Source organism: Mirounga leonina, unplaced genomic scaffold (genome assembly GCF_011800145.1).
Source record: "Mirounga leonina isolate KUSES-001 unplaced genomic scaffold, KU_Mleo_1.0 Mir_197, whole genome shotgun sequence".
Lineage (NCBI taxonomy): Eukaryota > Metazoa > Chordata > Mammalia > Carnivora > Phocidae > Mirounga > Mirounga leonina.
In genome coordinates this window covers 5,569,477-5,593,896 of record NW_023270494.1, presented here as the reverse complement: position 1 = coordinate 5,593,896, position 24,420 = coordinate 5,569,477, and the positions used below count along the sequence as shown (strand labels likewise).

The 24,420-nt window shown below is 58.9% G+C and overlaps 1 protein-coding gene across 4 annotated transcripts in view; it reads left to right on the top strand.

Moving 5' to 3' along the window:
* Positions 1–24,309, top strand: part of ITGB4 (integrin subunit beta 4) — a 31,192-nt gene extending 6,883 nt beyond the window's left edge. The window contains exons 8-41 of one of the 4 annotated variants that reach the window (XM_035026010.1): positions 356–619; positions 957–1,046; positions 1,357–1,479; positions 2,068–2,232; positions 2,404–2,480; positions 3,280–3,482; positions 5,949–6,052; positions 6,173–6,271; positions 6,442–6,571; positions 7,147–7,269; positions 7,361–7,467; positions 8,537–8,570; positions 8,750–8,941; positions 9,225–9,328; positions 9,610–9,668; positions 9,803–9,826; positions 10,424–10,572; positions 10,665–10,844; positions 11,657–11,805; positions 15,122–15,326; positions 16,104–16,258; positions 16,649–16,829; positions 16,957–17,094; positions 18,888–19,070; positions 19,162–19,293; positions 20,383–20,607; positions 21,233–21,469; positions 21,603–21,761; positions 22,157–22,306; positions 22,867–23,055; positions 23,140–23,295; positions 23,379–23,543; positions 23,636–23,746; positions 23,847–24,309. In XM_035026010.1, the coding sequence (XP_034881901.1) occupies positions 356–619; positions 957–1,046; positions 1,357–1,479; positions 2,068–2,232; positions 2,404–2,480; positions 3,280–3,482; positions 5,949–6,052; positions 6,173–6,271; positions 6,442–6,571; positions 7,147–7,269; positions 7,361–7,467; positions 8,537–8,570; positions 8,750–8,941; positions 9,225–9,328; positions 9,610–9,668; positions 9,803–9,826; positions 10,424–10,572; positions 10,665–10,844; positions 11,657–11,805; positions 15,122–15,326; positions 16,104–16,258; positions 16,649–16,829; positions 16,957–17,094; positions 18,888–19,070; positions 19,162–19,293; positions 20,383–20,607; positions 21,233–21,469; positions 21,603–21,761; positions 22,157–22,306; positions 22,867–23,055; positions 23,140–23,295; positions 23,379–23,543; positions 23,636–23,746; positions 23,847–23,986 (4,902 nt within the window). In that variant the 3' untranslated portion in view covers positions 23,987–24,309. The remainder of the gene's footprint in view (positions 1–355; positions 620–956; positions 1,047–1,356; positions 1,480–2,067; positions 2,233–2,403; positions 2,481–3,279; positions 3,483–5,948; positions 6,053–6,172; positions 6,272–6,441; positions 6,572–7,146; positions 7,270–7,360; positions 7,468–8,536; positions 8,571–8,749; positions 8,942–9,224; positions 9,329–9,609; positions 9,669–9,802; positions 9,827–10,423; positions 10,573–10,664; positions 10,845–11,656; positions 11,806–15,121; positions 15,327–16,103; positions 16,259–16,648; positions 16,830–16,956; positions 17,095–18,887; positions 19,071–19,161; positions 19,294–20,382; positions 20,608–21,232; positions 21,470–21,602; positions 21,762–22,156; positions 22,307–22,866; positions 23,056–23,139; positions 23,296–23,378; positions 23,544–23,635; positions 23,747–23,846) is intronic. The other 3 variants (XM_035026011.1, XM_035026012.1, XM_035026013.1) reach the window with 3 other exon arrangements.
* Positions 24,310–24,420: the final 111 nt, after the last annotated feature.

Here is a 24,420-nt window from a genome sequence, read left to right as displayed (position 1 = left end):
GCCACCCAGGCTCCCCTAACCAGCCTTTTCATTCAACATTGTGGGTGTACATTTTCCCATGCAGTTAAAATATTCCCTCAGAGTAATTATGAAGCCTGGGGGGCCAGTCGGAGGAAGCTAGCTCGGGTCTTGCGTGCTAGACCCCCACCTGCATCCTTCCCGCATCCTCATTGCCGCTTTCCGCTGCCCACCGCCATGGCTCACGTGCTGTCCCGTGCATTGTCCGTGATGCCGTGAATCCTGTGGCTTAGCTGAGCTCATGTTGGGACCCGCTTTCTCAGTCATACGCGACACTGTGACACAGGACCTCAGTAGGCGGCCTGCTCCATGGGCCTCCCCTCCTTGTCCTTCCCAGAGGGACATTGGCTGGCGGCCCGACAGCACCCACCTGCTGGTGTTCTCCACCGAGTCGGCTTTCCACTATGAGGCAGACGGTGCCAACGTGCTGGCTGGCATCATGAGCCGCAATGACGAGGCATGCCACCTGGACTCCTCGGGCACCTACACCCAGTACAAGACGCAGGACTATCCGTCCGTGCCCACCCTGGTGCGCCTGCTTGGCAAACACAACATCATCCCCATCTTCGCTGTCACCAACTACTCCTACAGCTATTACGAGGTGCGGGGCGGAGGCCTCCCTGGGCAAGAGGGGGGCGGGAGGGGAGTCCACGGGACTTCTCAGACATCCTCCCTCCCTCCCTCCCTCCCTCTCTTCCTTCTTTCCTTCCCAGAGCTTTTGGCTCCCCCAGGGGTGGACCCTGATGGGAAAGGGAGTTCATGTACCCATCCCCCAACCCCACTCCCAAGCAGGTAGGGGTGAGGAGGGCAGGCTCCAGAACCCACTAGGCCTTAGCTCCCCCATCAGCAAAGGGAGGATAACCCCAAAGCTATTGTCCAGATTCAGTGAGGTGATACTTGTTGAAGGCTTAGCCCTGGGCCGGCACTCTCTCCCACAGAAGCTGCACACGTACTTTCCTGTCTCCTCACTGGGGGTGTTGCAAGAGGACTCCTCCAACATTGTGGAGTTGCTGCAGGAAGCCTTCAACGTGAGGGCCAGCGCGGGCCCGGTCGGAGTCCTTCTGGGGCAGGGCTGGGGAGGAGGCAGAATGGGCAACGGAGGGCCCAAGTAGAAGTTGAGAAGTAAGATAGGCCAGTGAGGAAGGGCCTCTGCTGTTCCCTGGGGGCCCTGAGATGCCCACCTTAGCCTGGCCCCAAGTTCCTGCGGGCTCTGCCACCTTGATCCCCTCCCTCCCCCTCAGTCCTTGGTGCAGAGTGGGTGGAGCTCAGCCAGGCCGAGCCAGAGTGGGTGAGCCCAGGCTCCCCCTCCCAGACCATTGATTGCTTGCCCTTCTTCAGCGCATTCGTTCCAACCTGGACATCCGGGCCCTGGAAAGCCCCCGAGGCCTGCGGACAGAGGTCACCTCCAATGACTTACAAAAGACAAATACTGGGTCCTTTCACATCCAGCGGGGGAAAGTGGTAAGCCTCTGTGGGGTTTTGGGAAGGGGAGGATGGGCACAAGGCCCTGCCAAGTGGGGAGCGATCTGCCTGAGCAGAGGTCAAGAGCATGGCCTTTATGGGCTCCTGGCTAACTCTTGATCTCGGGGTCATGAGTTTGAGCCCCACGTTGGGCATAGAAATTACTTAATAAAAAAAATTTGGGGGGGCGCCTGGGTGGCTCAGTTGTTAAGTGTCTGCCTTCGGCTCAGGTCATGATCCCAGGGTATCGGGCTCCCTGCTCAGTGGGGAGTCTGCTTCTCCCTCTCCCACTCCCCCTGCTGTGTTCCCTCTCGCTGTGTCTCTCTTTCTGTCAAATAGATAAAATTAAAAAAAAAATTTTTTTTTAATAATAATAATAATAAAGAGTGTGGCCTTCAGAGTCAGACAGGCCTGGGTTCGAAGCCCCCTGGGTTAGCCACCTGGATGACTTTGACACCTTCCTCAGCTTGTCCTCATCTGCGGAGTGGGGATTAATCAGCACAGAGCTCGGAGGGTTGCTCAGATGAGCGAATGGAACACAGGGGCCTCCTATCAATGTCCATTTGGCTGACAGTGGAGTCCTTGCAGGGCACATACCAGGTGCAGCTGCGGGCTATGGAGTCTGTGGATGGGACTCACGTGTGCCAGCTGGGGGAAGAGGACCAGAAGGGCAACATCCACCTGAAGCCCTCCTTCTCGGACGGCCTCTGGATGGATGCGGGCATCATCTGCGACGTGTGTCCATGTGAGCTGGTACGATGCGGCCCTGCTAGGCGGGAGGGAAGGGCTGGCCAACTGCCCTGGGGCCCCGAGGAATGAAGCCAAGCCTCCGGGGGCCATGCCTGCCTTGCGGGGTGCCCGGAGGGGCAGAGGCAGCAGAAATGTCCAGGGGCCCTGTTGCACCCCACCATGATCTCGTTCCAGCAAAAAGAGGAGCTTTCAGCTCGCTGCAACCACCACGGCGACTTCGTGTGTGGACACTGTGTGTGCAGTGAGGGCTGGTGAGTGTGCAGGGGTGCCCTGGCCACCATAAGGCTCTGATGTGGGGTGCACCACGGATACCCAGCTGAGGGCGGGATGGCGGGTCACAGGGAGGCTCGGAAAGGGGCATGCCCAGTTGTGAGGGGGATCCAGCTCAAAGCACTTCAAAATACATAGACATAAAAAATATCTCTAAAGGGCGCCTGGGTGGCTCAGATGGTTAAGGGTCTGCCTTCAGCTCAGATCCTGATCCCAGGGTCCTGGGATCGAGCCCCATGTTTGGGTCCCAGCTCAGTGGGGAGTCTGCTTCTCCCTCTCCCTCTGCCTCTCTCCCCTGCTCATGCTCTCTCTCTCTCTCTCTCTGTGTCTTCTCTCTCAAATGAATAAATAAAATCTTAAAAAAAAAAAAAGAATATCTCTGAGAAAAGGTGCAAGAATCAGGACAGTGGTGGCCAGCAGGGTGTGGGGACTGGCTGATGGGGGACAGACACGAGAGGGACACTTACTTTTCACTCCATCCCTTTGTATTTGGTTTTCTGAACCATGCGCACGTGTGACCTAATCAGAAATGAGCTCATCATAAGGGTAGTGAGGGCTCTTAAAGCTTCAAGACACCGAACAAGTCCATGGTGACTTGAGGAAGGGACCCTGGGAGGGTCTGGGGATGGACGTTTGAGTCTCAGCTCAGGCACCGCTGTCTGTGTGACTTGGACCCACTGAGGTTCTCTCCGAGCCTCAGCTTCCTCATCTGTGCAATGGGTTGGTAAAAGCCCCAGCCTTCCCCGCGGGCTGTGGGGAAGTGACTGGCTCCTTCCTCAGGAGCGGCAAGACCTGCAGCTGTTCCACGGGCTCATTGAGTGACATAGCGCCCTGCCTGCGGGAGGACGAGGACAAGCCATGCTCTGGGCGTGGCGAGTGCCAGTGTGGCCAATGTGTCTGCTATGGAGAAGGCCGCTACGAGGGGCTGTTCTGCGAGTATGACAACTTCCAGTGTCCCCGTGCCTCCGGGGTCCTCTGTAACGGTGAGCTCGGCAGCCCCGGCGGCCAGTGCTGGGGGGCTCGGGACAGCAAGGGCAACCCGGGGGTCCTGACCTGGGTGGAGGGCCAGGCCGTGAGTCAGAATCCCCAAGTTCAGACCTAGCCCCCCTTGGGGCTCCCCAAGTGCCTCCCCCAAGGCCACTCCAACCTGGACCTCCCTCCCCTCTGCAGACTTGATGCCCAAGGCCCCTGCTTGTGCTTCAGACCACTGCCCCTGAGGTCCTGTGGTCTCTGCCATCTCATGAGCATTGGTCCCATCCAGCTGAATCCTCAGTGGTTGCTGGTATGTGGCATGACGGTCTTTCCTCTCTCAGGGCCTGGAGTTACGTGTCCACCGTAGCCCCACACGCTTATGCAGTGTGGCCAGGGCTTCCAAGCAGGGCAAGGGTCACAGAACCCACCCAGCGGCCACAGGAAGGATTGAGTGGTTTGTTTTTTGTTTTTTGTTTTTAAGATTTTTTATTTATTTATTTGACAGAGAGAGACACAGCGAGAGAGGGAACACAAGCAGGGGGAGTGGGAGAGGGAGAAGCAGGCTCCCCGCAGAGCAGGGAGCCTGATGAGGGACTCCATCCCAGGACCCCGGGATCATGACCTGAGCCGAAGGCAGTCGCTTAACTGACTGAGCCACCCAGGCGCCCGGATTGAGTGGTTTGAATGGAGGAGAATCAATGAAAATCCAGCCATCAATTACTTATTTAGCCCCAACTGTCTACTTGTCACTGGAGGTCAAGCCCCTGCTTTCCTACCTTTCCTCCCTTCTTGCTTTTGTCTGTCATGTCTCTGCTTCAGTCGTCCATGCCAGAGTGTGCCCAGAGAAACAAAAGGAGAGCCCAGCACATCTGGAGGAAGGCAGGCATTTGGCACAGGCACAGCTGTGAGAGGAGGGGAGGGGGAGGCTGCTGGAGAAGGAGGCAGGACCAGAATGCGGGGGGTGTGGGGTCCATCCAGGGTGGGTCCAGCTCTAGTCCAGTTTGAACTTTTTTTCTCTTTTTTCTTTTTTCTTTTTTGATTTTGGTTTTTCTTTTTGTTTTTTAAGATTTTATTTATTTTTTGACAGAGAGAGACACAGAGAGAGAGGGAACACAAGCAGGGGGAACGGGAGAGGGAGAAGCAGGCTTCCCGCGGAGCAAGGAGCCCGATGTGGGACTCGATCCCAGGACCCTGGGATCATGACCTGAGCCAAAGGCAGACGCTTAACGACTGAGCCACCCAGGCACCCGATTTTGGTTTTTTATTATTTATTTGAGGGAGAGAGAGTGAGAGAGCATGAAAGGGGGAGGGTCAGAGGGAGAAGCTGACTTCCCACTGAGCAGGGAGCCCGATGTGGGACTCCATCCTGGGATTCCAGCATCATGACCTGAGCCGAAGGCAGTCGCTTAACCAACTGAGCCACCTGGGCATCCCTCTCTTTTTTTTTCTTTTAAAGATTTTATTTATTGGGGCGCCTGGGTGGCTCAGTCATTAAGCGTCTGCCTTCGGCTCAGGTCATGATCCCAGGGTCCTGGGATCGAGCCCCGCATCGGGCTCTCTGCTCAGCGGGAAGCCTGCTTCTCCCTCTCCACTCCCCCTGCTTGTGTTCCTGCTCTCGCTATCTCTCTCTCTGTCAAATAAATAAATAAAATCTTTAAAATAAATTAATAAATAAAATCTTTAAAAAAGGGCATTATAAGCTTAGAAAATTAAAAAAAATCACTTATGAAATCTAATAATTTATCTGCAAGTTCTTTTTGATATTTTGTGACATGTTCCTAATATATATTTTTTAAGATTTTATTTTTACATAATCTCTACACCTGATGTGGGGCTTGAACTTAAAACCCTGAGATCAAGAGTCACATGCTCCACTGACTGAGCCAGTCAGGCACCCCATGTTCCTAATATTTAAAATAATGGCAGTTTTATTTCTTACTTTACAATACTTACATGTTTTCTTTCTTTTTCTTACCTTATTGCATTGGCCAGAACTCATTAGAGGTTCTTAAACCAGAGAGACACATGATTCGATTTGTGTTTTGGGATAATGACTCTGGCTGTAGAGTGGAAAGTAGAAGGCAGAATGGAATCGGAGAGAGGGAGGGAAGGAGATTCCAAGAAAGTGAAGAAGAGATGGGGGCGCCTGGGTCATTAAGCGTCTGCCTTCGGCTCAGGTCATGATCCCAGGGTCCTGGGATTGAGCCCCGCATTGGGCTCCCCGCTCTACAGGAAGCCTGCTTCTCCCTCTCCAACTCCCCCTGCTTGTGTTCCGTCTCTTCGCTGTGTCTCTCTCTGTCAAATAAATAAATAAAATCTTAAAAAAAAAAAAAAAAAAAAAGAAGAGATGGATCTGCCCCTGGCTGGAGAAATCCCAGCTCAGGCTGAGCAACCACAGGCCCTGCCTGGCAGATGGGCAGCCTGGACTGCAGGAGTGAATGTGGCTCTCCTCTCCTACCCCTCCCCGCTCTCTGCAGACCGGGGACGCTGTTCCATGGGCCAGTGCGTGTGTGAGCCTGGGTGGACAGGCTTGAGCTGTGACTGTCCTCTCAGCAATGCCACCTGCATCGACAGCAGTGGGGTAGGCCGGGGCACCAGGAGGGCAGTGCAGGGTGGCAGAAGGGACCCTAGCCAGCACCACCCACCCTCTCAGGCAGGGACGGGGCTACCAGTGCCTCAGTGGTGCGTCCTCTTTCTCTAGGGCATCTGTAACGGGCGTGGCTACTGCGAGTGTGGCCGCTGCCACTGTAACCAGCAGTCGCTCTACACGGACACCATCTGTGAGATCAACTACTCAGCGGTGAGGCCAAGGTCACTGGCGTGTGGGCATGGGAGCCTTAGGCACAGGGCAGGGCGGGCAGGAAGTGCTGAGCCTGGTGATACAGGAGCCAGCCAGGGGTGTGAGTGAGGTTAGGGGAGCCGGCCTGGCGGCCACCCAGCACACCCCCACCCCCCTCCTCCCCTACCCAGATCCGCCTGGGCCTCTGCGAGGACCTGCGCTCCTGTGTGCAGTGCCAAGCCTGGGGCACCGGTGAGAAGAAAGGCCGCACGTGCGAGGAGTGCAGCTTCAAGGTCAAGCTGGTGGACGAGCTTAAGAGAGGTGGGAGGCAGTGCTGAGGACGGGGCTGCTAAGAACCTAGGCATGGGGCATCCGATGGGTAGGGGTGTCACTCAGCTGGGCGGGGCTGCTGTAGAGCTGGGCCGAGGGCTCACAGTCTGGGTTGAGGTCATGCAGACCAGAGAGAGGGGAGGGATCCCAGCCTGGGGAGAGGTCACAGAATGCAGACAGGACTCACAGACCCCGGGGGCAGGAGGCACAGCTGAGTAGGGACCAAAGAGTCCGCGGAGGGGGAACCTGGCTTAGGCAGGGGGCAGAGAGCCGGACAGGGATACGAACACAGTAGGGGCACGTCACTGGGCCCTGGGAGCACACAGCCTCCTCTCTTCCAGGTCAGCTAAATGTCCTAGAAGCCAAGTTCCTGAGTGACACCCAGGATGGGGAGGGGGGAGCACAGATTTGCAGCCTTTGATGCTCCTGGGCGGGGACAGGGTGGCGCCCCACCTCAGCCTGGCCCTGTGCCCAGGGACTTGCGTCCCTGCAGTGGGCGCGGTGGGCCCCAGAGTAGGGAGCACCTCCCCAGGCCCGAGGCACCTGCTGACCACCTGTGGGTGCAGGAGAGGAGGTGGTGGAGCACTGCTCCTTCCGGGATGAGGAGGATGACTGCACGTACAGCTACACCGTGGAGGGCGACGGAGCCCCCGGGCCCAACAGCACTGTCCTGGTACACAGCAAGAAGGGTGAGCCGGCGGGCAGGGCCGGCGGGTGGCCTGGCAGCCAGTGGGGAGTGGGCATCGCCTCCCTCCTTATCTTCCTTCCCTTCCTCCGCAGACTGCCCACCCAGGTCCTTCTGGTGGCTCATCCCTCTGCTCATCTTCCTGCTGCTGCTCCTGGTGCTGCTCCTGCTCCTCTGCTGGAAGTACTGCGCCTGCTGCAAGGTGGGGGCTCCTCGGGGCCGCTTACCCCAGGGGCCCCGCCCCCCGCCCCCCGCCCCCCCGCCAGGGCTGCTTACCCCGGGGGCCCCCCGCCCCCCCGCCGTCCCCCCGCCTCCCCGCCAGGCGCCCACTTACCCCAGGGGTCCCCCAGCCCCCCACCCCCCTCACCGGGGCCGCTTACCCCGGGGGGCCCCCTGCCGGGACCCCACCTCCGCCAGGGGCCCCCATCCCCCCTAGGGACCTCTACTCCCACCAGGTCCCCATCCCCCACCAGGGTCCCACTTCCCACCAGTGTCCCTACTTACCCCAGGGTCTCCACTCACCCTGGGGTCTCCAACCCCCCCCCAAGGTCCTCATAGGTGGCAGAGGCCAGGTGAACCCACGTCTTCTGCCCAGCTCTAGTGCCCTCCCCACGCCAGGCCTTTGCCTCTGCCAACCATCAGTGGCCCGGACCTGAGACTGCTTGTCCTCAGGTTAGGCACATGCAAAGGGCCAGGGGAGCCAACAAGGAAGAAAGGGCCTTGCCCACCAGGAGCTGATAGTCTCACTGGGGAGAAGAGATAAGAGGCAAGAAAGCATGGAGGATGGCCCGGCTCGGGATACTGAATTGTAGAAACAGGAGACGCTGTGTAGTAGCCCCAGTATCGTGGGATATTAGTGTGTGTTACAGAGATAAAGACATCTCTGATCAAATACATTTGGGAAAGAGGCTTCCTCTCTGCGGGACTTCTCAGAGCCTTTGATCTAGTTGTATGCATAGTGAAACTCTAAGAGGAGCATGGGGAATGAATTCAGTGCTTCTCAAATGGGTTGGATCATAGATCCTTTACAGATCATCTGGCAGGACCAGGGTCCCATGGCATGAACTTTGGGAATCCTCTGCCCCCATCACCCTCCATACTCACCCTGTGTGCTCCACACCTAGATCCCTTCAACTTCCTTGATATCCTGGTGTCTGGGGAAGGCACTGTTGCCCCTCTGGACCACTGGCATGGAGAGCGGGGTAGGTGGGGGGGCTCTGTGAGCTGAGGCAGCTGTCCCAGCCCTCATCCGCACCCACCTTGTCTCCTAGGCTTGCCTGGCACTTCTCCCTTGCTGCAACCGAGGTACTGACCCAGCATCCGCAGGGGCGGCAAGGGCTCTGACTGCTCGTGCTCCCAGATAGGGTGGAGGGGAAATAGGGGCTGAGTCTGGAACAGAGGCAGGAGGCCTGGGATCCCGCCCGGAGGGGGTGTGGCGGGGAAGGCCTAGGGTGAGGCTCCATGCGGAGGACCCTGTCATGCAGGTCACATGGTGGGCTTTAAGGAAGACCACTACATGCTGCGGGAGAACCTGATGGCCTCGGACCACCTGGATACGCCCATGTTACGCAGCGGGAACCTCAAGGGACGGGACACGGTCCGATGGAAGATCACCAACAACGTGCAGCGGCCTGGCTTTGCCACCCACGCCTCCAGCACCAACCCCACAGAGCTGGGTGAGGGCGGGGGCTTGGCGGTGGCTCTTGGCAGTGCCCCTGGGGCCTGGGGCACATTCACCACTGTTCCGGGTTTCAAGTCACAGCATTCCCGTTTTCTCCGGGTATTGGGTGCAAGCACAGGCTTGGCCACCTTCTGCCCTTCCTGATGGTGCTCCAGGCCTCAGGCTCTCGGCTCACCGGTCCCCCCCACCCCCCACCATCCTAGCGTGGCTCCTGGAGGGGGCTTCCAGCATGCCTGCTGTGCAGGGGGCTGATGACCCCCATCCCCGCCTATCCCTAGTGCCCTACGGGCTGTCCCTGCGCCTCGCCCGCCTGTGCACCGAGAACCTGCTGAAACCTGACACGCGAGAGTGTAACCAGCTGCGCCAGGAGGTGGAGGAGAACGTAAGGGCCAAAGAAGCTGATCTCTGGGCTTGGGGGTGATCCCGGTAGAGGGAGAGCAAGGGAAAGCTGCTGTGGAACCTGGATTTTTCTGCATAGGAAAGAGGGGCTTCCTTGGACATGTGCCTGGCCTGGGGTCATCCTATGAATGTTTCCAGAAGGGGACAAAGCAATGTGCAGGCCCCTGTGCATGTCCCCAGCCAACCATGTCCACTGGGCCTGCATGGCTCTGGGTAGGGAGGCTTACCCGGGACGCCAGCCTCATGCCTTTCCTTGCCTGGCAGCTGAATGAGGTGTACCGACAGATAACAGACTCACATAAGCTCCAGCAGACTAAGTTCCGGTGGGTCCTGGGTGCCTGGGGTTGGTGGGGGGGGGGGCTGCCCATACTGCCCACTCTAGGGGACACCCCCCCAAGCAGGGCATGCCTCCACCCCAGACACCATGCGGCTCACAGCCCCCTCTTGGTCCCCACAGGCAGCAGCCCAACGCCGGGAAAAAGTGAGTTGAAGGCACACGGGTGGGGCAGCCCCGGGTCAAGCATCTTGGCCCACATTACCTAGTTACTGAGAAATAGAGCCAGGATTTGAACCCAGCCTGTCTGACTCCAGTGCCCACACCCGTAGCATCTTTTCTGTCCTGCATCTACTCCTGGGATCCCACCTGAAGGGAGGGATCCCAGGAGTAGCCCTCTCGAGAGCCAGACGCCCATTTTACAGATGGAGAAACCAAGGCTCACAGAGGTTAAGTGACTTGCCTATGCCACATGGCCGGGCCCCATTTCCACTCAGGTATCAGGAGGGTCTAGGGAGGGGCCCCATTTCATAGATGGGAGGGTCTAGGGAGGGGCCCCATTTCATAGATGAGGACCCTGAGGCTCAAGGAGGCACAGTGGCTTGACTGAGGCTCAGAGTGAGGTGGTGGGGCCAGCAGGGGCCTCCAGGACTGCCCAGTTCCGAAGACCCTGCACTTTTTGCTGCCAGGCATCATGTCCCCTGCTGGGGAGAGGAAAAGCAGGAGGGTGGGGGATGGACGGTCAAGTGCCAGCATCATGGCCCGCCTGACACATCCCCACCTGACCCCCCACCCCTACCCCAGGCAGGACCACACCATCGTGGACACGGTACTGACGGCACCCCGCTCAGCCAAGCAGGCCTTGCTGAAGCTGACAGAGAAGCATGTGGAACAGGGGTCCTTCCATGAGCTCAAGGTGGCCCCGGGCTACTACACCCTCACTGCAGACCAGGGTAGGTGGGCAGGCTCCCTGCACCACTCCCTTGTGCCTCCCGCCCCAGTGGGGCCCCCTGACCCCTCTCTGCCCCCCCCAACACCCACCCAGATGCCCGGGGCATGGTGGAGTTCCAGGAGGGCGTGGAGCTGGTAGACGTGCGGGTGCCCCTCTTCATCCGGCCTGAGGACGACGATGAGAAGCAGCTGCTGGTGGAGGCTATCGACGTACCCATGGGCACCGCCACCCTCGGCCGCCGCCTCGTAAACATCACCATCATCAAGGAGCAAGGTAGATCAGGGCGGAGGGAGCAGGGGTGGGCAGAAAGGGGGCTCTGCGAACCCTTGTTCCTCCTGATACCTGAGTGGAAATGGGGCCCGGCCACGTGGCATAGGCAAGTCACTGAACCTCTGTGAGCCTTGGTTTCTCCATCTGTAAAATGGGCGTCTGGCTCTCGAGAGGGGTACGTTGCGGTACGTGCCTGGTAGTGAGCATTCATGTGGGAGCTTCTGTTATACTCTTCGTAGGGTGCTGGGTCCTCCTGAAGTTGCCCCCGTCCCTCCCATTGTTCTTCCCTCCCTTCTGGCCTTTGAACTTAGGAGGTTGACTAGACCTCCCTAGGATGTCAGGACAGGAGAGCAGGAAGGGCTGTGGGAGGGGAAGCACACACCGTCCCGCTGACGCCCTTGTTGCCTTCCCTACCTGCTCCTCGGGGAACCTCGGCTTGTTGATGACCGTCCTTCCTGCATCCGGAGGGCCTGCTCTGGCCCCTGAGCCCTCCTGCCCACCTGCTCCAGCAAACACAGGACTCTGTCCTGCTCTGGCCCGGTCCTCAGTCTCGGGGCCTCTCCTCTGGCTACGCCCCTGCCTGGCCTCCTTCCTCTGCCCTGACACGTCCGGGATGTCAGTGGGACTCTGTTCCAGCTCCCTCAGTCTTTTCTGGAAGAAATTTCCATTCCCTTCCTCTGCTCTCCCCAGAGGGCGGTGGGGTGAGGAATGAGAGGCAGACTCCTGGCGTCGAGGCGGGGCCGGGCCAGAGGGAGGGTGGGTGTGGAGAAGGGACGGAGGCCAGGACGCCCTGACTGTCGCCTGGGTCCTTGCAGCCAGCGGGATAGTGTCTTTTGAGAAGCCCGAGTACTCGGTCAGCGGCGGGGAGCACGTGGCCCGCATTCCTGTCGTCCGGCGCATCCTGGACAATGGCAAGTCCCAGGTGTCCTACCACACACAGGATAACACTGCGCAGGGCAACCGGGTAAGGCTCCGCCATGGGGTCAATGGCGTTTCCCAGGGTCCCAGCGAGAGCCAGAGTCCCCGGCTGCTGGAGGTGCCCCTGGCTGGCCTCCCAAGGACACACCTGCCTCTACCTGCGCCCGCCACTCGGCAGCAGGCGTGTCTCGCTCACCAGAAGTGCCAGTGGTGCCCGAGGTGAGGCCCCGTCGCGGCCAGGGACACGTCCAGAGCAGTCATGTCTCCTTCCAACAAGCCGGTATCTATCAGGGCAGCCAAACCCTTCAGAGTGAAATGGACTTCCCCATCTGCCCCAGTCCTGGGGCTTTGGGCTGCTTCTTCCTCTTCTTCTTCTTTTTTTCCTTAAGATTTTATTTATTTATTTATTTATTTATTTATTTATTTATTTATTTATTTATTTGAGAGCGAGAGACAGCGTGCAGTGGGGAGGGTCAGAGGGAGATGGACAAGCAGACTCCATGCTGAGCACGGAGCCCAGTTCGGGGCTTGATCCCAGGACTCTGAGATCATGACCTGAGCTGAAATCAAGAGTCAGATGCTTAACCGACTTAGCCACCCAGGCGCCCCCTGGGGCTCTGGGCTTCTTTTTTTTTTTTTTATAGCATTGTCTTTTTTTTTTTTTTTAAAGATTTTATTTATTTATTTGAGAGAGAGAGAATGAGAGACAGAGAGCACGAGAGGGAAGAAGGCAGAGGGAGAAGCAGACCCCCTGCTGCGCAGGGAGCCCGATGTGGGACTCGATCCCGGGACTCCAGGATCATGACTTGAGCAGAAGGCAGACGCTTAACCGACTGAGCCACCCAGGCATCCCGTTTTTTGTTTTTGTTTTTTTTAATTAAAATTTTTTTTAAAGGTTTGATTTGACAGAGAGAGACACAGCGAGAGCAGGAACACAAGCAGGGGGAGCGGGAGAGGGAGAAGCAGGCTTCCCGCAGAGCAGGGAGCCCGATGCGGGGCTCGATCCCAGGACCCTGAGATCATGACCTGAGCCAAAAGCAGATGCTTAACGACTGAGCCACCCAGGCGCCCCTTAAATTTATTTTATTTTATTTTTTTAAGATTTTATTTATTTATTTGAGAGAGAGCACATGAGAGGGGGGAGGGTCAGAGGGAGAAGCAGACTCTCTGTTGAGCAGGGAGCCCGATGCAGGACTCGATCCTGGGACTCCAGGATCATGACCTGAGCCGAAAGCAGTCGCTTAACCGACTGAGCCACCTAGGCGCCCTGGGGCTCTGGGCTTCTTGAGGTGGGATCAGAGGCCACATGGCCCTAGACAGACTCCCCAAGGGCTGTCACGGTTTGCCTGGCGGGCCCTCCCAGGGCCAAGCTGCAGGAGCAGCCCTTGAAGGCCGGCACTGCCAAGCACGTGGGCCCACGTCCCCTCCATCACTGGGCCCCAGTCTCCGGAAGAACCAAATCCAGGTGTTGCCTGTGCTCGGCTTGGCTTACAGGTTTGTTTTTCTGAGTTTATTATCAACATTTACAAACTAAAAATATTCATATCAGCAATTCACTTAGAGAGTAATAGAATGTAATGTCACGGGGCCCACAGTCCTGTTAGGCAAATGCAAGGGAGCATGTGCTCAGCGGGCTCCCGAAGCCTGACCACACCCTCTTCTTCACTTCCTTTTATTCGATGGAACAGTTCTCATGAATGCCAGTGCTCCCAATAAAAGTTCCAAGGAAGAATTTGTAGGTCCGTAAATTTCACTGAATACACCAAATTATCTAAAAGATTCTGGCGATCCTGTTGTGCTTTTATAAAGATATTTCGGTATTTATGTGTTTTAAAAAACATTATTATTATTATTATTTCCCAACTTTTTATTTTGAAAAACTTCAAACCTTCAGAGAAATGAAAAGACTAATAAAATTAGCGCCCATTTACCCTTTACATAGAGTCGCCAATTAATATTTGTTTTCTGTCTTTCCTTCTCTGTAGACACAGGAATAGATGCACGTACATAGAAATGTATGTGCATCGGATATGCATCTCTCATCTGTAACTGTAGAGAGACAGAGAAAGTTGTGTTCCGTTTCATTTTGTTTACGGAACTATTCAAAGTAAGCTGTAGACATCACATAGACCCTACAGCTTCTGCCGGCCCCTGCTGAGAGCAAGGCTATTCTACACAACTTCATCATTACCAACTTTAAGAAACCTCACATTGTAGTATTACCTAATAATTGGTCCATATTCAGATCTCTGCTTGTTCACATGTCCCCACAATGTCCTTGATAGCTTTTTTTTTTTTTGCCCCAATCCAAGAACCAAGCAAGGATCTGGCATTACATTTTGTCATGTGTCTGAAGCCTCCTTTAATCTAGTACAATTCTCCCATTTTGTCTTTTGTGACTTTGACGTTTGAAGTCCCCCCTCCCCACCGCCCCGGTCAGTTGTCTAGCAGGTAACTCCTGCTTTTCTTGGATTTGCCTCGCCCGGATCTGGGTTTGTAGCCCTTGAATTTGCCCCCTGCTGGGCCTAGATTCGAAATGTTAGTTTGCCGCCCCCCGTGGTGGTGGGGGGGGGGGACCCCCCCCCCCCCCCCCCGTTGCTGCTGACGGACCCCATACATGTCTGTACACACAGACGCTCGCATCCCAGACGCTCAGGAGAGCTCTGAGGCATTGAAAGAAGAAAGCTGGAGGGGCGCCTGGGTGGCTCAGTCGGTTAAGCATCTACCTTTGACTCAGGTCATGATCTCGGGGTCCTGGGATCAAGCCCCGCATTGGGCTCCCTGCTCAGAGGGGAGTCTGCTTCTCCCTCTCCCTCTGACCCTCCCCCTGCTCATGCTCATTCTCTCTCTCTCTCTCTCAAATAAATAGGACCTTAAAAAAAAGAAAGAAAGAAGGAAACTGGAGCTGATGGAGGCACCTTATCCAGGAGGCAGGGCCTGGGGCCTGGTGGGATCCCAGGCTTCAGAGCCACAGTGTGGGGGGCAGGTCCTCTCTCCCTGGGTGGGGCCTGCCCGTATGGGACTCTCTGTATCTGCTAGAAATCCCCATCTCTGGGCCTCAGTTCAAATCTCAGCTCAGCTCTAGCACAACTATCTGTGTGAGCTTGGGCAAGTTTCTCGGCTCCTCATCTGTAAATTGGGGACGGTAACAGCTCCCCCTCACAGTGCCGTGAGGGTCAAATGAGCTAAGATTTGTAAAGTGCTTGATGCACAGGAGGTGTTATAGGAACATGAGCCATTTCGTGTCCACGTGGGATTGTCTGTGTGTGATGGTCTCTGCCATATGCACGAGGTCGGGGTGGAGTGCTTGGTGTGATTCATTCTCCAGCCCTGGTCTGACCCTGACCCCATCCCACTCCCAGGACTACATCCCCGCAGAGGGTGAGCTGCTGTTCCAACCTGGGGAGACCTGGAAGGAGCTGCAGGTGAAGCTCCTGGAGCTGCAGGAGATAGACTCCCTCCTGCAGGGCCGCCAGACCCGCCGCTTCCACATTCAACTCACCAACCCCAAGTTCGGGGCTCGCCTGGGCCAGCCTCACTCAGCCACCGTCATCATTGGGGACCCAGGTGCGCAGAGCCGGGAGTGTGCTTAAGCAGGTGCAGAGGGAGGGCTGGGGGCCTCTCCACGGAGGCTGCCAGTCTTGGCAAGTAAAAATACAGGATGCCCAGTGAGATTTGGATTTCAGATAATCAAGGAACAAGTTTTGTGTAGGTATGCCCCATGTAACAGTTGGGATATACTTATCTTATTTGTTATTTATCTTAAACTCCAGCTTAACTAGGGGTCCTGCATTTTATGCAGCAATCCTGCTCTCAACCAGAGAGGGTGGAGTGGCAGGCCATGAACCCCACCGCTAGGCCTTAGCCCTTCAACTTCAGTCTCAGTTCCAACTAAAATGCAGGTGTTTCCCGGAGAGTCAAACAGTTCTTATGGGTCCTGAGGCTCCAGGATGGCCATGTCTGTGAGCCCACCCCAGAGGTTTTCCCAGAAGATAGGAGAAGAGGGAAGATTCTCAGGGTAGAGGGGAGAGAAGGGGGTGTGTAGGAACAAATGTTCTCACGTGGAGTATTCCCTTGGCTGCCAAGGGAGAAAGCAGGGCAGACGAACTCCCTCCTCCTCCTCGTTCCTCCAGAGACCCTCCTGGGTCCTCCACCAGGAGGGCAGGATGCCCTCTGTGGTACCAGTTGGGGCACCAAACCCCCAGGGGCCTGGGGTGGCAGCTGTCAGCTGAGTGCTGGTGGGGAAGGGTTGGGGGGCGCCCCCTGGTGGTGAGGGTGGATTCTTGCCTCCGCCAAAGAGGGGTGGGTGAGTGGGCTGCTCCACTCGGGCTTGGCTCACTACAGACGAACTGGACCAGAACTTCACAAGCCAGACACTGTCATCGTTCCCTCACCATGGTGACCTGGGTGCCCCCCAGAACCCCAATGCCAAGGCTGCCGGGTCCCGGAAGATCCTTTTCAACTGGCTGCCCCCTCCTGGCAAGCCAACAGGGTACAGGGTAAGGTGGGAGGCAATGAGGGAGGTGGATGGGGAGGCCTGGTACCCACTGGGGATGTGGGCCACCTGAGGCCAGAGGGCCCCTGAGGGGGCGGAGAGGGCATGCTTCGGGGGCACAAGGGGGCAGGGGGAACCCCCATCTGCTTGGGGAAGAGGGAAGACCCATCCCTGAAGTTTTCAGACATTTGCCCTCCTTCCTGGAATGTGGCTCCTCCACCCACCCAGGAGACACCCCAGTTCTGTCCCAGCCCTGCTGTGTGAACCTGGCAGATCACCAACCCCTTGGCATCTCATCTGTGCAAAGGGGACGATAAGAGCAGGAGGTCCGTGGAGGGAGGAGCAGCTCTGGCCCTTGCCGCTCCCCACTGACTCTTTCCTCCCCTGGGGGCAGGTCAAGTACTGGATCCAGGGTGACTCTGAGTCCGAAGCCCACCTGCTTGACAGCAAGGTGCCCTCGGCGGAGCTCACCAACCTGTACCCCTATTGCGAGTACGAGATGAAGGTGTGCGCCTATGGGGCACAGGGCGAGGGCCCCTACAGCCCCTTGGTGTCCTGCTGTACCCAACAGGAAGGTGAGGCCTCACCACCTGTCTGTCCCCAAGCCACCCTGATGCGCAGCCCTGCCCCCCCCCGAACCCTGCCCCCCCTCTGTTGCGGCTGACAGCTTTCTCCCTGTACTGCCCCCTGCCCGTCCCTCAGTGCCCAGTGAGCCAGGGCGTCTGGCCTTCAATGTCGTCTCCTCCACGGTGACCCAGCTGAGCTGGGCTGAGCCGGCTGAGACCAACGGCGAGATCACGGCCTACGAGGTCTGCTACGGCTTGGTCAACGAGGACAACCGTAAGGACCTGGACCCCTCCCGCCCCCGGGGACGGCAGGAAGGGGAGGGGGCAAAGAGCAGGAGGGAGGTCACGTCATCCCGGTCGCTGGTCGAGCCCCACATGTCTGGTGGCATCGTCAGGTTTGTGGTCAGGTTTGGGCTGGTCGCATCCCAAGACCAAGCGCGGAAGCTCACAGGGCGGGTGGGGACGGGAGGCGTGAGATAGATGCGCACTGGGTTCACAAGCTCAAGGCGCCTTCCCGTCCAGGGAACCAGGGTGGCTCATTTTCACAGGGTTCTCGTGGGGCCAAAGGAGAGTTGCCAGATTTAGCAAATAGAAGTTGCCCTGAGTTTCAGATAAACAGGGTTTTTTTTTAGTACAGCTCATGTAGCATTTTATTTGGCAGCACTGTTCTTTCTTCCCAGTCCTGGGAGGGAGGGAAGGGTGGGCAACCCCACCAATTGCCAAGATGAGAAAAGTGAGGGAACTTGGTCCCACATCCAGCGCGTGCAGGGACCTCCTCCTTGTGCCCTCACTTCTCCTTGGTCGGTCCCAGGGACGGGGACCTCACCACTTCACACGACCTCTGGACCTTAACATGGGTCAGGCTCAGACTCCCGGAGTGGCCCAACAGGGCAGAGGACAGAGAGATTATTCTAGACATCAGGCTTGTTGCTCTTTACCAGCCAAGCAGACCACACATGACCTCAACAGCTGCATCACACCTTTGGTGCATTCTGGGTTTATAACACCTAGTCCCCCCATGACCACTGTCACAGAGGAAGTCTCCTCTGGCCCCTCCATGTATCCTGTGGAAAGTTCATTCCCAATGATTTCAGCCATGGCTCCAGCCTGCTGAGGTCTCAGCTGTGTCCTGGAATGTGCCAGATGGCCCCCTGGTCGAGGGTATCAGTACTTTGGTGGGTGCCCCTCTCCCCCTCTCCCACTAGCTGACAGGGATGTGAGGGGTGGGCCAAGACACAGTGCCCACCTTGGCAGCTAGAGACCTCCCCCAGGCTGAGGGGCCTCCACCAGCCAATTCTTCTTAAGCACAGTTGTTTGCTGGGGGCAGACACCAAGCTTACCAGGTATCATTTTCCAGAAGCCTCCTTTGGACCTCTTTGGAGACTGGGACCTTTTCTGGCCTCCAGTCTTTTGTGCCTTCTCTGGTTTCCCAGAAGGCTTCCAACGTGGCAGGCCCCTTCTTGCTGTCCCTGGGCCTAAGCCCTGTAACTTGCCCGGAGCTACGGGGGTCACTTTCTCCTTCCTCCCAGGGCCGCGTGTCCGTGAGTGCAGGAGAGCTACTTGGCCTCCGCTCTTGGCTAACCTGACACTGTTGGTCGTCTTGCACACCCTTCACCCCGACACCCTGAGCTCTCACAAGCCTCAGCCTGCCCTGAGGTGCAGCTTCCCTGAGCCCACCCTCTGCTCCCGTCCTTGCTCATGTGACCCCGCGGCAGCTGTGGTGGGCGTTGGGCTATCTCTGCTCTCAGCGCTCCGGTGGTGGCGCCCTGGACACGGGACCATTACCAATCAGTAGAGGTGACAGTGGGGCCACCGTGAGTCTAGTCCTGGCTCGGCCGCTTAAGGATGAGCCCTTCAGAGCGTTGGTGACACTTCTTGAGACCAGCCCTGGCCAGGTTCTCAGGGCCTGGCCCGACCCAGAAGCCCCGTAGCTGCTTGCTCCCTGCCTTGTTCCCTGTGCTCTCCCTGGGAAGTGAAGAGCCCGAGAAGCAGGGCCACTACATCAGACCCGGGGCTGGGCCAGGCAGGAACCTACAATGACCCGTCTGAGGCGCTCTCCCTGCCCAGGACCCATCGGGCCCATGAAGAAGGTATTGGTGGACGCTCCCAAGAGGCGGATGCTGCTCATTGAGAACCTTCGGGAGTCCCAGCCATACCGCTACACGGTGAAGGCGCGCAATGGGGCAGGCTGGGGCCCAGAGCGGGAGGCCATCATCAACCTGGCCACCCAACCCACGCGGCCCATGTCCAGTGAGTGGGGGGGAGCACGGGGGGGGCGGGGGGGTAGGGTAGGACAGGAAGCTGAGGCCAGGGCCCTGGCTCACCCCTCCCACTCCTGCAGTCCCTATCATCCCGGACATCCCCATTGTGGACGCCCGGTGTGGGGAAGACTACGAGAGCTTCCTCATGTACAGTGATGACGTTCTACGCTCCCCTCCTGGCAGCCAGAGGCCTAGCGTCTCCGATGACACTGGTGAGTGGGTCTGGGATCCATGTCCCCGGGAGGAGGTGGGGCTGTCAAAGGTGTCCAGAGAAAGCAATGGGGCCAGTGACCACTAGGCATAGAGATCAAGACTAGCAGTCCCTCTCGGCTCCACATGGATATCTGCAGAGCCTACCATCTGACAAGCACCATACTGGCGTGGGGTACAGAGGGGACAAAGCCAACGCGGCCCATGGGCGGTCGTGTGCACAGGCAAACAGACTTGATTGGGAGCAGATGCACACAGGGCTGTGCAGGGCCACGCACACGGGACCATGTGGAAACACAGCCTTACACGCGGAAGGCTGTGCCACGGACTCAGGACATTCAGGCCACCTCCCAGGGACAAGGCTGTGTGGGAGGGGGCAGGCATGACCCCCCTGCCCTGCCCTGTCCTCTGGTCCTGCCCTCCTCCCTCCTGATTCCCCGCAGTGCGGGATAAAGGGCCCTCAGCTGAACTCCCTGGTACTCAGTTTTAGCTTTGGCTCCACTGTGGGCCATCAGATGAACTGCTCACCCTCTCTGTGCCTCAGTGTTCTGACCTGTAAAATAGGATGCCAATCACACCATGCCATGAGTCAAAATCCTCCAGGATTCCTACTCTCTTCCATCCTTGCCCTGACAGGGCTGAGCTTGGGCTTAAGGAACCCAAACCCAAGGGTCGTGGGGGGTTTGAAAGAGCAGCAGGTATGAATCAGGTGCCCAAAGTCAGCTGCTAACACTACCTGGGACGCACTCTGTGGCTTCTGGAACTGTCCCTGGGAGGCAGGCAGGGGAGAGATTACTCTGACCGGTACACAGGAAGCTGAGGCTCGGGCCAGGAGACCTCGCAGCTGGAGACAGAGCCAGCGCCACCCCGGGGGTGGGGGGGCTTTCCTCCCCGGCTGCACTGCTCGCACGGAAGGGCTCCTCTTCCGCCTCGCGGGCCAAGGGTCCCGCCCGTCGCCCGCTCCGCGACCACACTTGGATTCCGGAGAGCCCGAGGACCGGCTCACGTCGCTGGCCTCCGCCCCGCCGCGCCCCCTCCCGCAGCCGCCCGCGCCCGCCGGCGGTGCAACGCGGCCCTTCGTTGTTCCCAAGGCGGCGGCTGGAAGTTCGAGCCCCTGCTGGGGGAGGAGCTGGACCTGCGGCGCATCACGTGGCGGCTGCCCCCGGAGCTCATCCCGCGCCTGTCCGCCAGCAGCGGGCGCTCCTCCGACGGCGAGCCGCCCCGCGGGCCCCCGGACGACCGCGCGGACGCGGACGCGGGCACGGGCGGGGAGGGTGGCGGCCTAGCGCGCGGCGCCACACCCAGGCCCCCCGGAGGTGACGGGCTTGCCCCGCGCGCCCCGACCCCACACCCACCTAGGCGCGCTCGCTTGCGGCCTGGGCCCGGCCCGAGCCCCCTGTGGCCAGGCTGCCCGTGAAGGCGCCCTGCCCTGCGGGGGGAGGTGCCACTGCGCGGAGGCGGACCCCCAGAGCCAAGGAACCCCCAGGGCAGGCATTCGGGCTGTCCTCGAAGCAGGACTGCCCGCAGGAGCGTGCAACTTCAGAAGTGTGTCGCGTCCGGGAGGGCAGGCCCTGGTACCCAAGGAGACCCTCAGAGGCCTGAAGGGACACAGGGCAAGCATTTGGGCTCCCCGAAGGCAGGGCTAACTGCAAGGGCGGGGAGACTCCCAGTTGGGGTCAGCAGTGCTCAGACCGTCCACACTGGCATCCTGAGGGCCAGCGGACGTGGGCTGCAGAAGCCTGTGACCCCTTGGACTCTGCCAGGAACACTGAGCTTCTGTCCCTGGTGGGCCAAGGGAGGCTGGCTTTATGCCGAGCACCCCCCACCCCCCGGCCCCCTCAGAAGATAGGTAATCCTAGGAATTCCCAGGGCCACAGGCTGCCCCATGGGGCTCTGGGTCCAGTAGAGGTCTGTCCCAGTGACCCTGTTCTCCTCCTGCAGAGCACCTGGTGAACGGGAGGATGGACTTTGCCTTCCCGGGCAGTGCCAACTCCCTGCCCAGGGTGACTGTGGCCAACGCCGCCTACGGCACCCACCTGAGCCCACAACTGTCCCACCGGGTGCTGAGTACGTCCTCCACCCTCACACGGGACTACCACTCGCTGACCCGCACAGAACACTCAGTCTCTGCCACGCTGCCCAGAGACTACCCCACCATCACCTCTGTCTCCTCCCACAGTGAGTGTCCACAGTCAACCCTTCTTCTCTTCCAGCCCCAGGAGGTTTGGGGTACTGGCCCGGCCCTGCCCTGCTGCCCATCCTCCAACACACACACCTGCTGCGCGCTCACTCTCGTTTTGTCCTGCCGTAGGCCTCCCTCCCATCTGGGAAGAGGGGAGGAGCAGGCTCCCGCTGTCCTGGGCCCTGGGGCCCCTGAGTCGGGCTCAGATGAAGGGGTTCCCTCCCTCTGGGGACTCCCGAGACACTATAATCCTGGCTGGGCAGCCAGCAGCGCCCTTTCGGGGCCCAGGTAGTAGAGGGGTGGCCATCCTGTGTCTGCACAGCTGTCCTGCTCCATCTGTCACCCATCTGCTCATTGCAGCCACTGCCCAGACCAGCACCTTACCCTCCATCCCATCCCCATCAGTGCTGACGCCTAACACAGGCTCTGTCCTTTCCAGGGGTGCTGGGCTGGGGGAGGAGAGGCTCCAGGCCAGTGGGGGAGAGGTGGGGGGGCCGGCAAGCCCACACCCACTCTGAGATGTGCGGGAGGTGCTGGGTGGCCTGGACAGGGTGTTGCAGGGTGAGCGAGCTGCCGGGCCAGCAGTCAGCGGAAAGGAGACAGCTGAGGGGGATCAGGGGATAGAGGCAGGACTCCTGCCCAGAGTCCCCGGACACAAACTGCCTGCGGCTTCCCGCCTTCAGACTCCCGCTTGGCTGCCGGTGTGCCCAACACGCCCACCCGCCTGGTCTTCTCAGCGCTGGGACCCACGTCTCTGAAAGTGAGCTGGCAGGAGCCGTGGTGTGAGCAGGCGCTGCAGGGCTACAGCGTGGAGTACCAGCTGCTGAACGGCGGTGAGGCCCAGCTGCTGCTGGCGGGCTGTGGGGCGGACGCCTGCCAGGCTCGGCCCTGTGATGGGACCCACAGGATCACCCAGCTGGACAGGAATCCAGCCAAGTCCCTTGAACACTAATGGTCCCCACCAGACTTTCTCTCACTTCCATGCTCCTCCCTGCCCTTCACTGCCCCCTCTCTCCTCATCTGTCTCCCTGGGCCTCTCTCCAGGTCATTGCCTCTGCTAGGTTTTGCCCGAGGCTTCACTGGCTTAGGGACCTAGGGCCTCTGCTGGCCTGGGAGATGGCTTTGTGGGAGCTGGGAAGTGGTGCTTCCCTGGGAAGACAAACTCAGAGCAGCATGACTTGGGCCCATAAACAGCCAGAACATAGGTGGGATTTTAGGCTGCACTCATCCCTTGCATAGTGTACAGCCTAAACAACCAACCATGCCATTCCAGGCTGATCCCACCTGCCACCAAACCACAGCTAATCCTGGGTGAGTGATGACCAGGTCTTGGTGGCAGCCTAGGGTAGGCACGGGAGTAACACCGCTCCCCTGTCTCCCACCCCACCCCCAGAGGAGCTGTATCGGCTCAACATCCCCAACCCCAGCCAGACTTCAGTGGTGGTGGAAGACCTTCTGCCCAACCATTCCTATGTGTTCCGTGTGCGGGCCCAGAGCCAGGAAGGCTGGGGCCCAGAGCGCGAGGGCATCATCACCATTGAGTCGCAGGTGCACCCCCAGAGTCCGCTCTGCCCCCTGCCAGGTGAGCTGCCTCCCTACCCCATGGCTGCCCCCATGATGTCCCCTAGTCACCCACACACTGACACCCTTGCTCTGCTGCCTCCAGGCTCCACCTTCACCTTGAGCACACCCAGCGCCCCGGGCCCGCTGGTGTTTACCGCTCTGAGCCCAGACTCGCTGCAGTTGAGCTGGGAGCGGCCACGCAGGCCCGAGGGGAACATCCTTGGCTACCTGGTGACCTGTGAGCTGGCCCATGGAGGAGGTGCTGCCTGCCCCCAGGTCAGGGGTGGCCAGGGAAGGGGTGGAGAGGGAGCCACAGAGGCTAAAGGCATCTTCCCTGTCCAGAGCCAGCCACCACGTTCCTGGTGGATGGTGACGGTCCTGAGAGCCGCCTGACCGTGCCAGGCCTCAGTGAGAACGTGCCCTACAAGTTCAAGGTGCAGGCCAAGACCACTGAAGGTTATGGGCCAGAGCGTGAAGGCATCATCACCATCGAGTCCCAGGATGGAGGTTGGGATCCTCACCCCTTCGTAACCCCTACCCTTTCTCTGGCCACCTCTTCTCTCGCCATCATCTCTGACTGGCCCATCTGCCCGTGCCAGGCCCTTTCCCACAACTCGGCAGCCATCCTGGGCTCTTACAGCACTCACTGCCAGGCGAATACAGCAGCGTCACCACCACCCACACCAGCACCACCGAGCCCTTCCTCCTGGGTGAGCTGCTGGGCAGGGGCTTTCCGGGGGGAACACAGAGCTCTCAGAGCAGGAAAGCCAGGGCCCCAGGCAGAGTCCTTCAGTGCTTCTTCCCCTGCAGATGGACTGACCCTGGGGTCCCAACACCTGGAAGCAAGTGGCTCCCTCACCCGCCACGTGACCCAGGAGTTTGTGAGCCGGACGCTGACCACCAGTGGAACCCTCAGTACCCAGGTGGACCAACAGTTCTTCCAGACCTGAGCCCCCCACCCTTACCCAACAGTGTGCTGGAACCTGGGCCCCCACCCTGCCTCCTCTCCCTGGCTGTGGCTCAGCTACTCCATCCTTGGACCCCTCGCAGCCCGGCACACGCGCATCCTGATCACAGGGCCAGTACGTCTGGCTACAGAGCAGAGGGAAGGTGTCCTCTGGGAGGAATGAAGGGAGCAGAGGTCCCAGAAGGCCCTTCTGGCTGCAAGTCCCCTACCCCAGGCCCAAGCCCATCTGTGTGTAACCAAAGAGCTGGGAGAGCATGACAAGGGCCCAGCTTTGTTCTACATTTAATAGATTTTGCTACTGCTCGGCTCTGCCCCATCCGTTCTTCCAGGGAGTGCCCGCACAGAGCAGGGGGGCGGTTCTGACACAGCCCCTCGGATCCCCAAGCACACACCCACCTCTAGAGGCAGGCAGGCGGG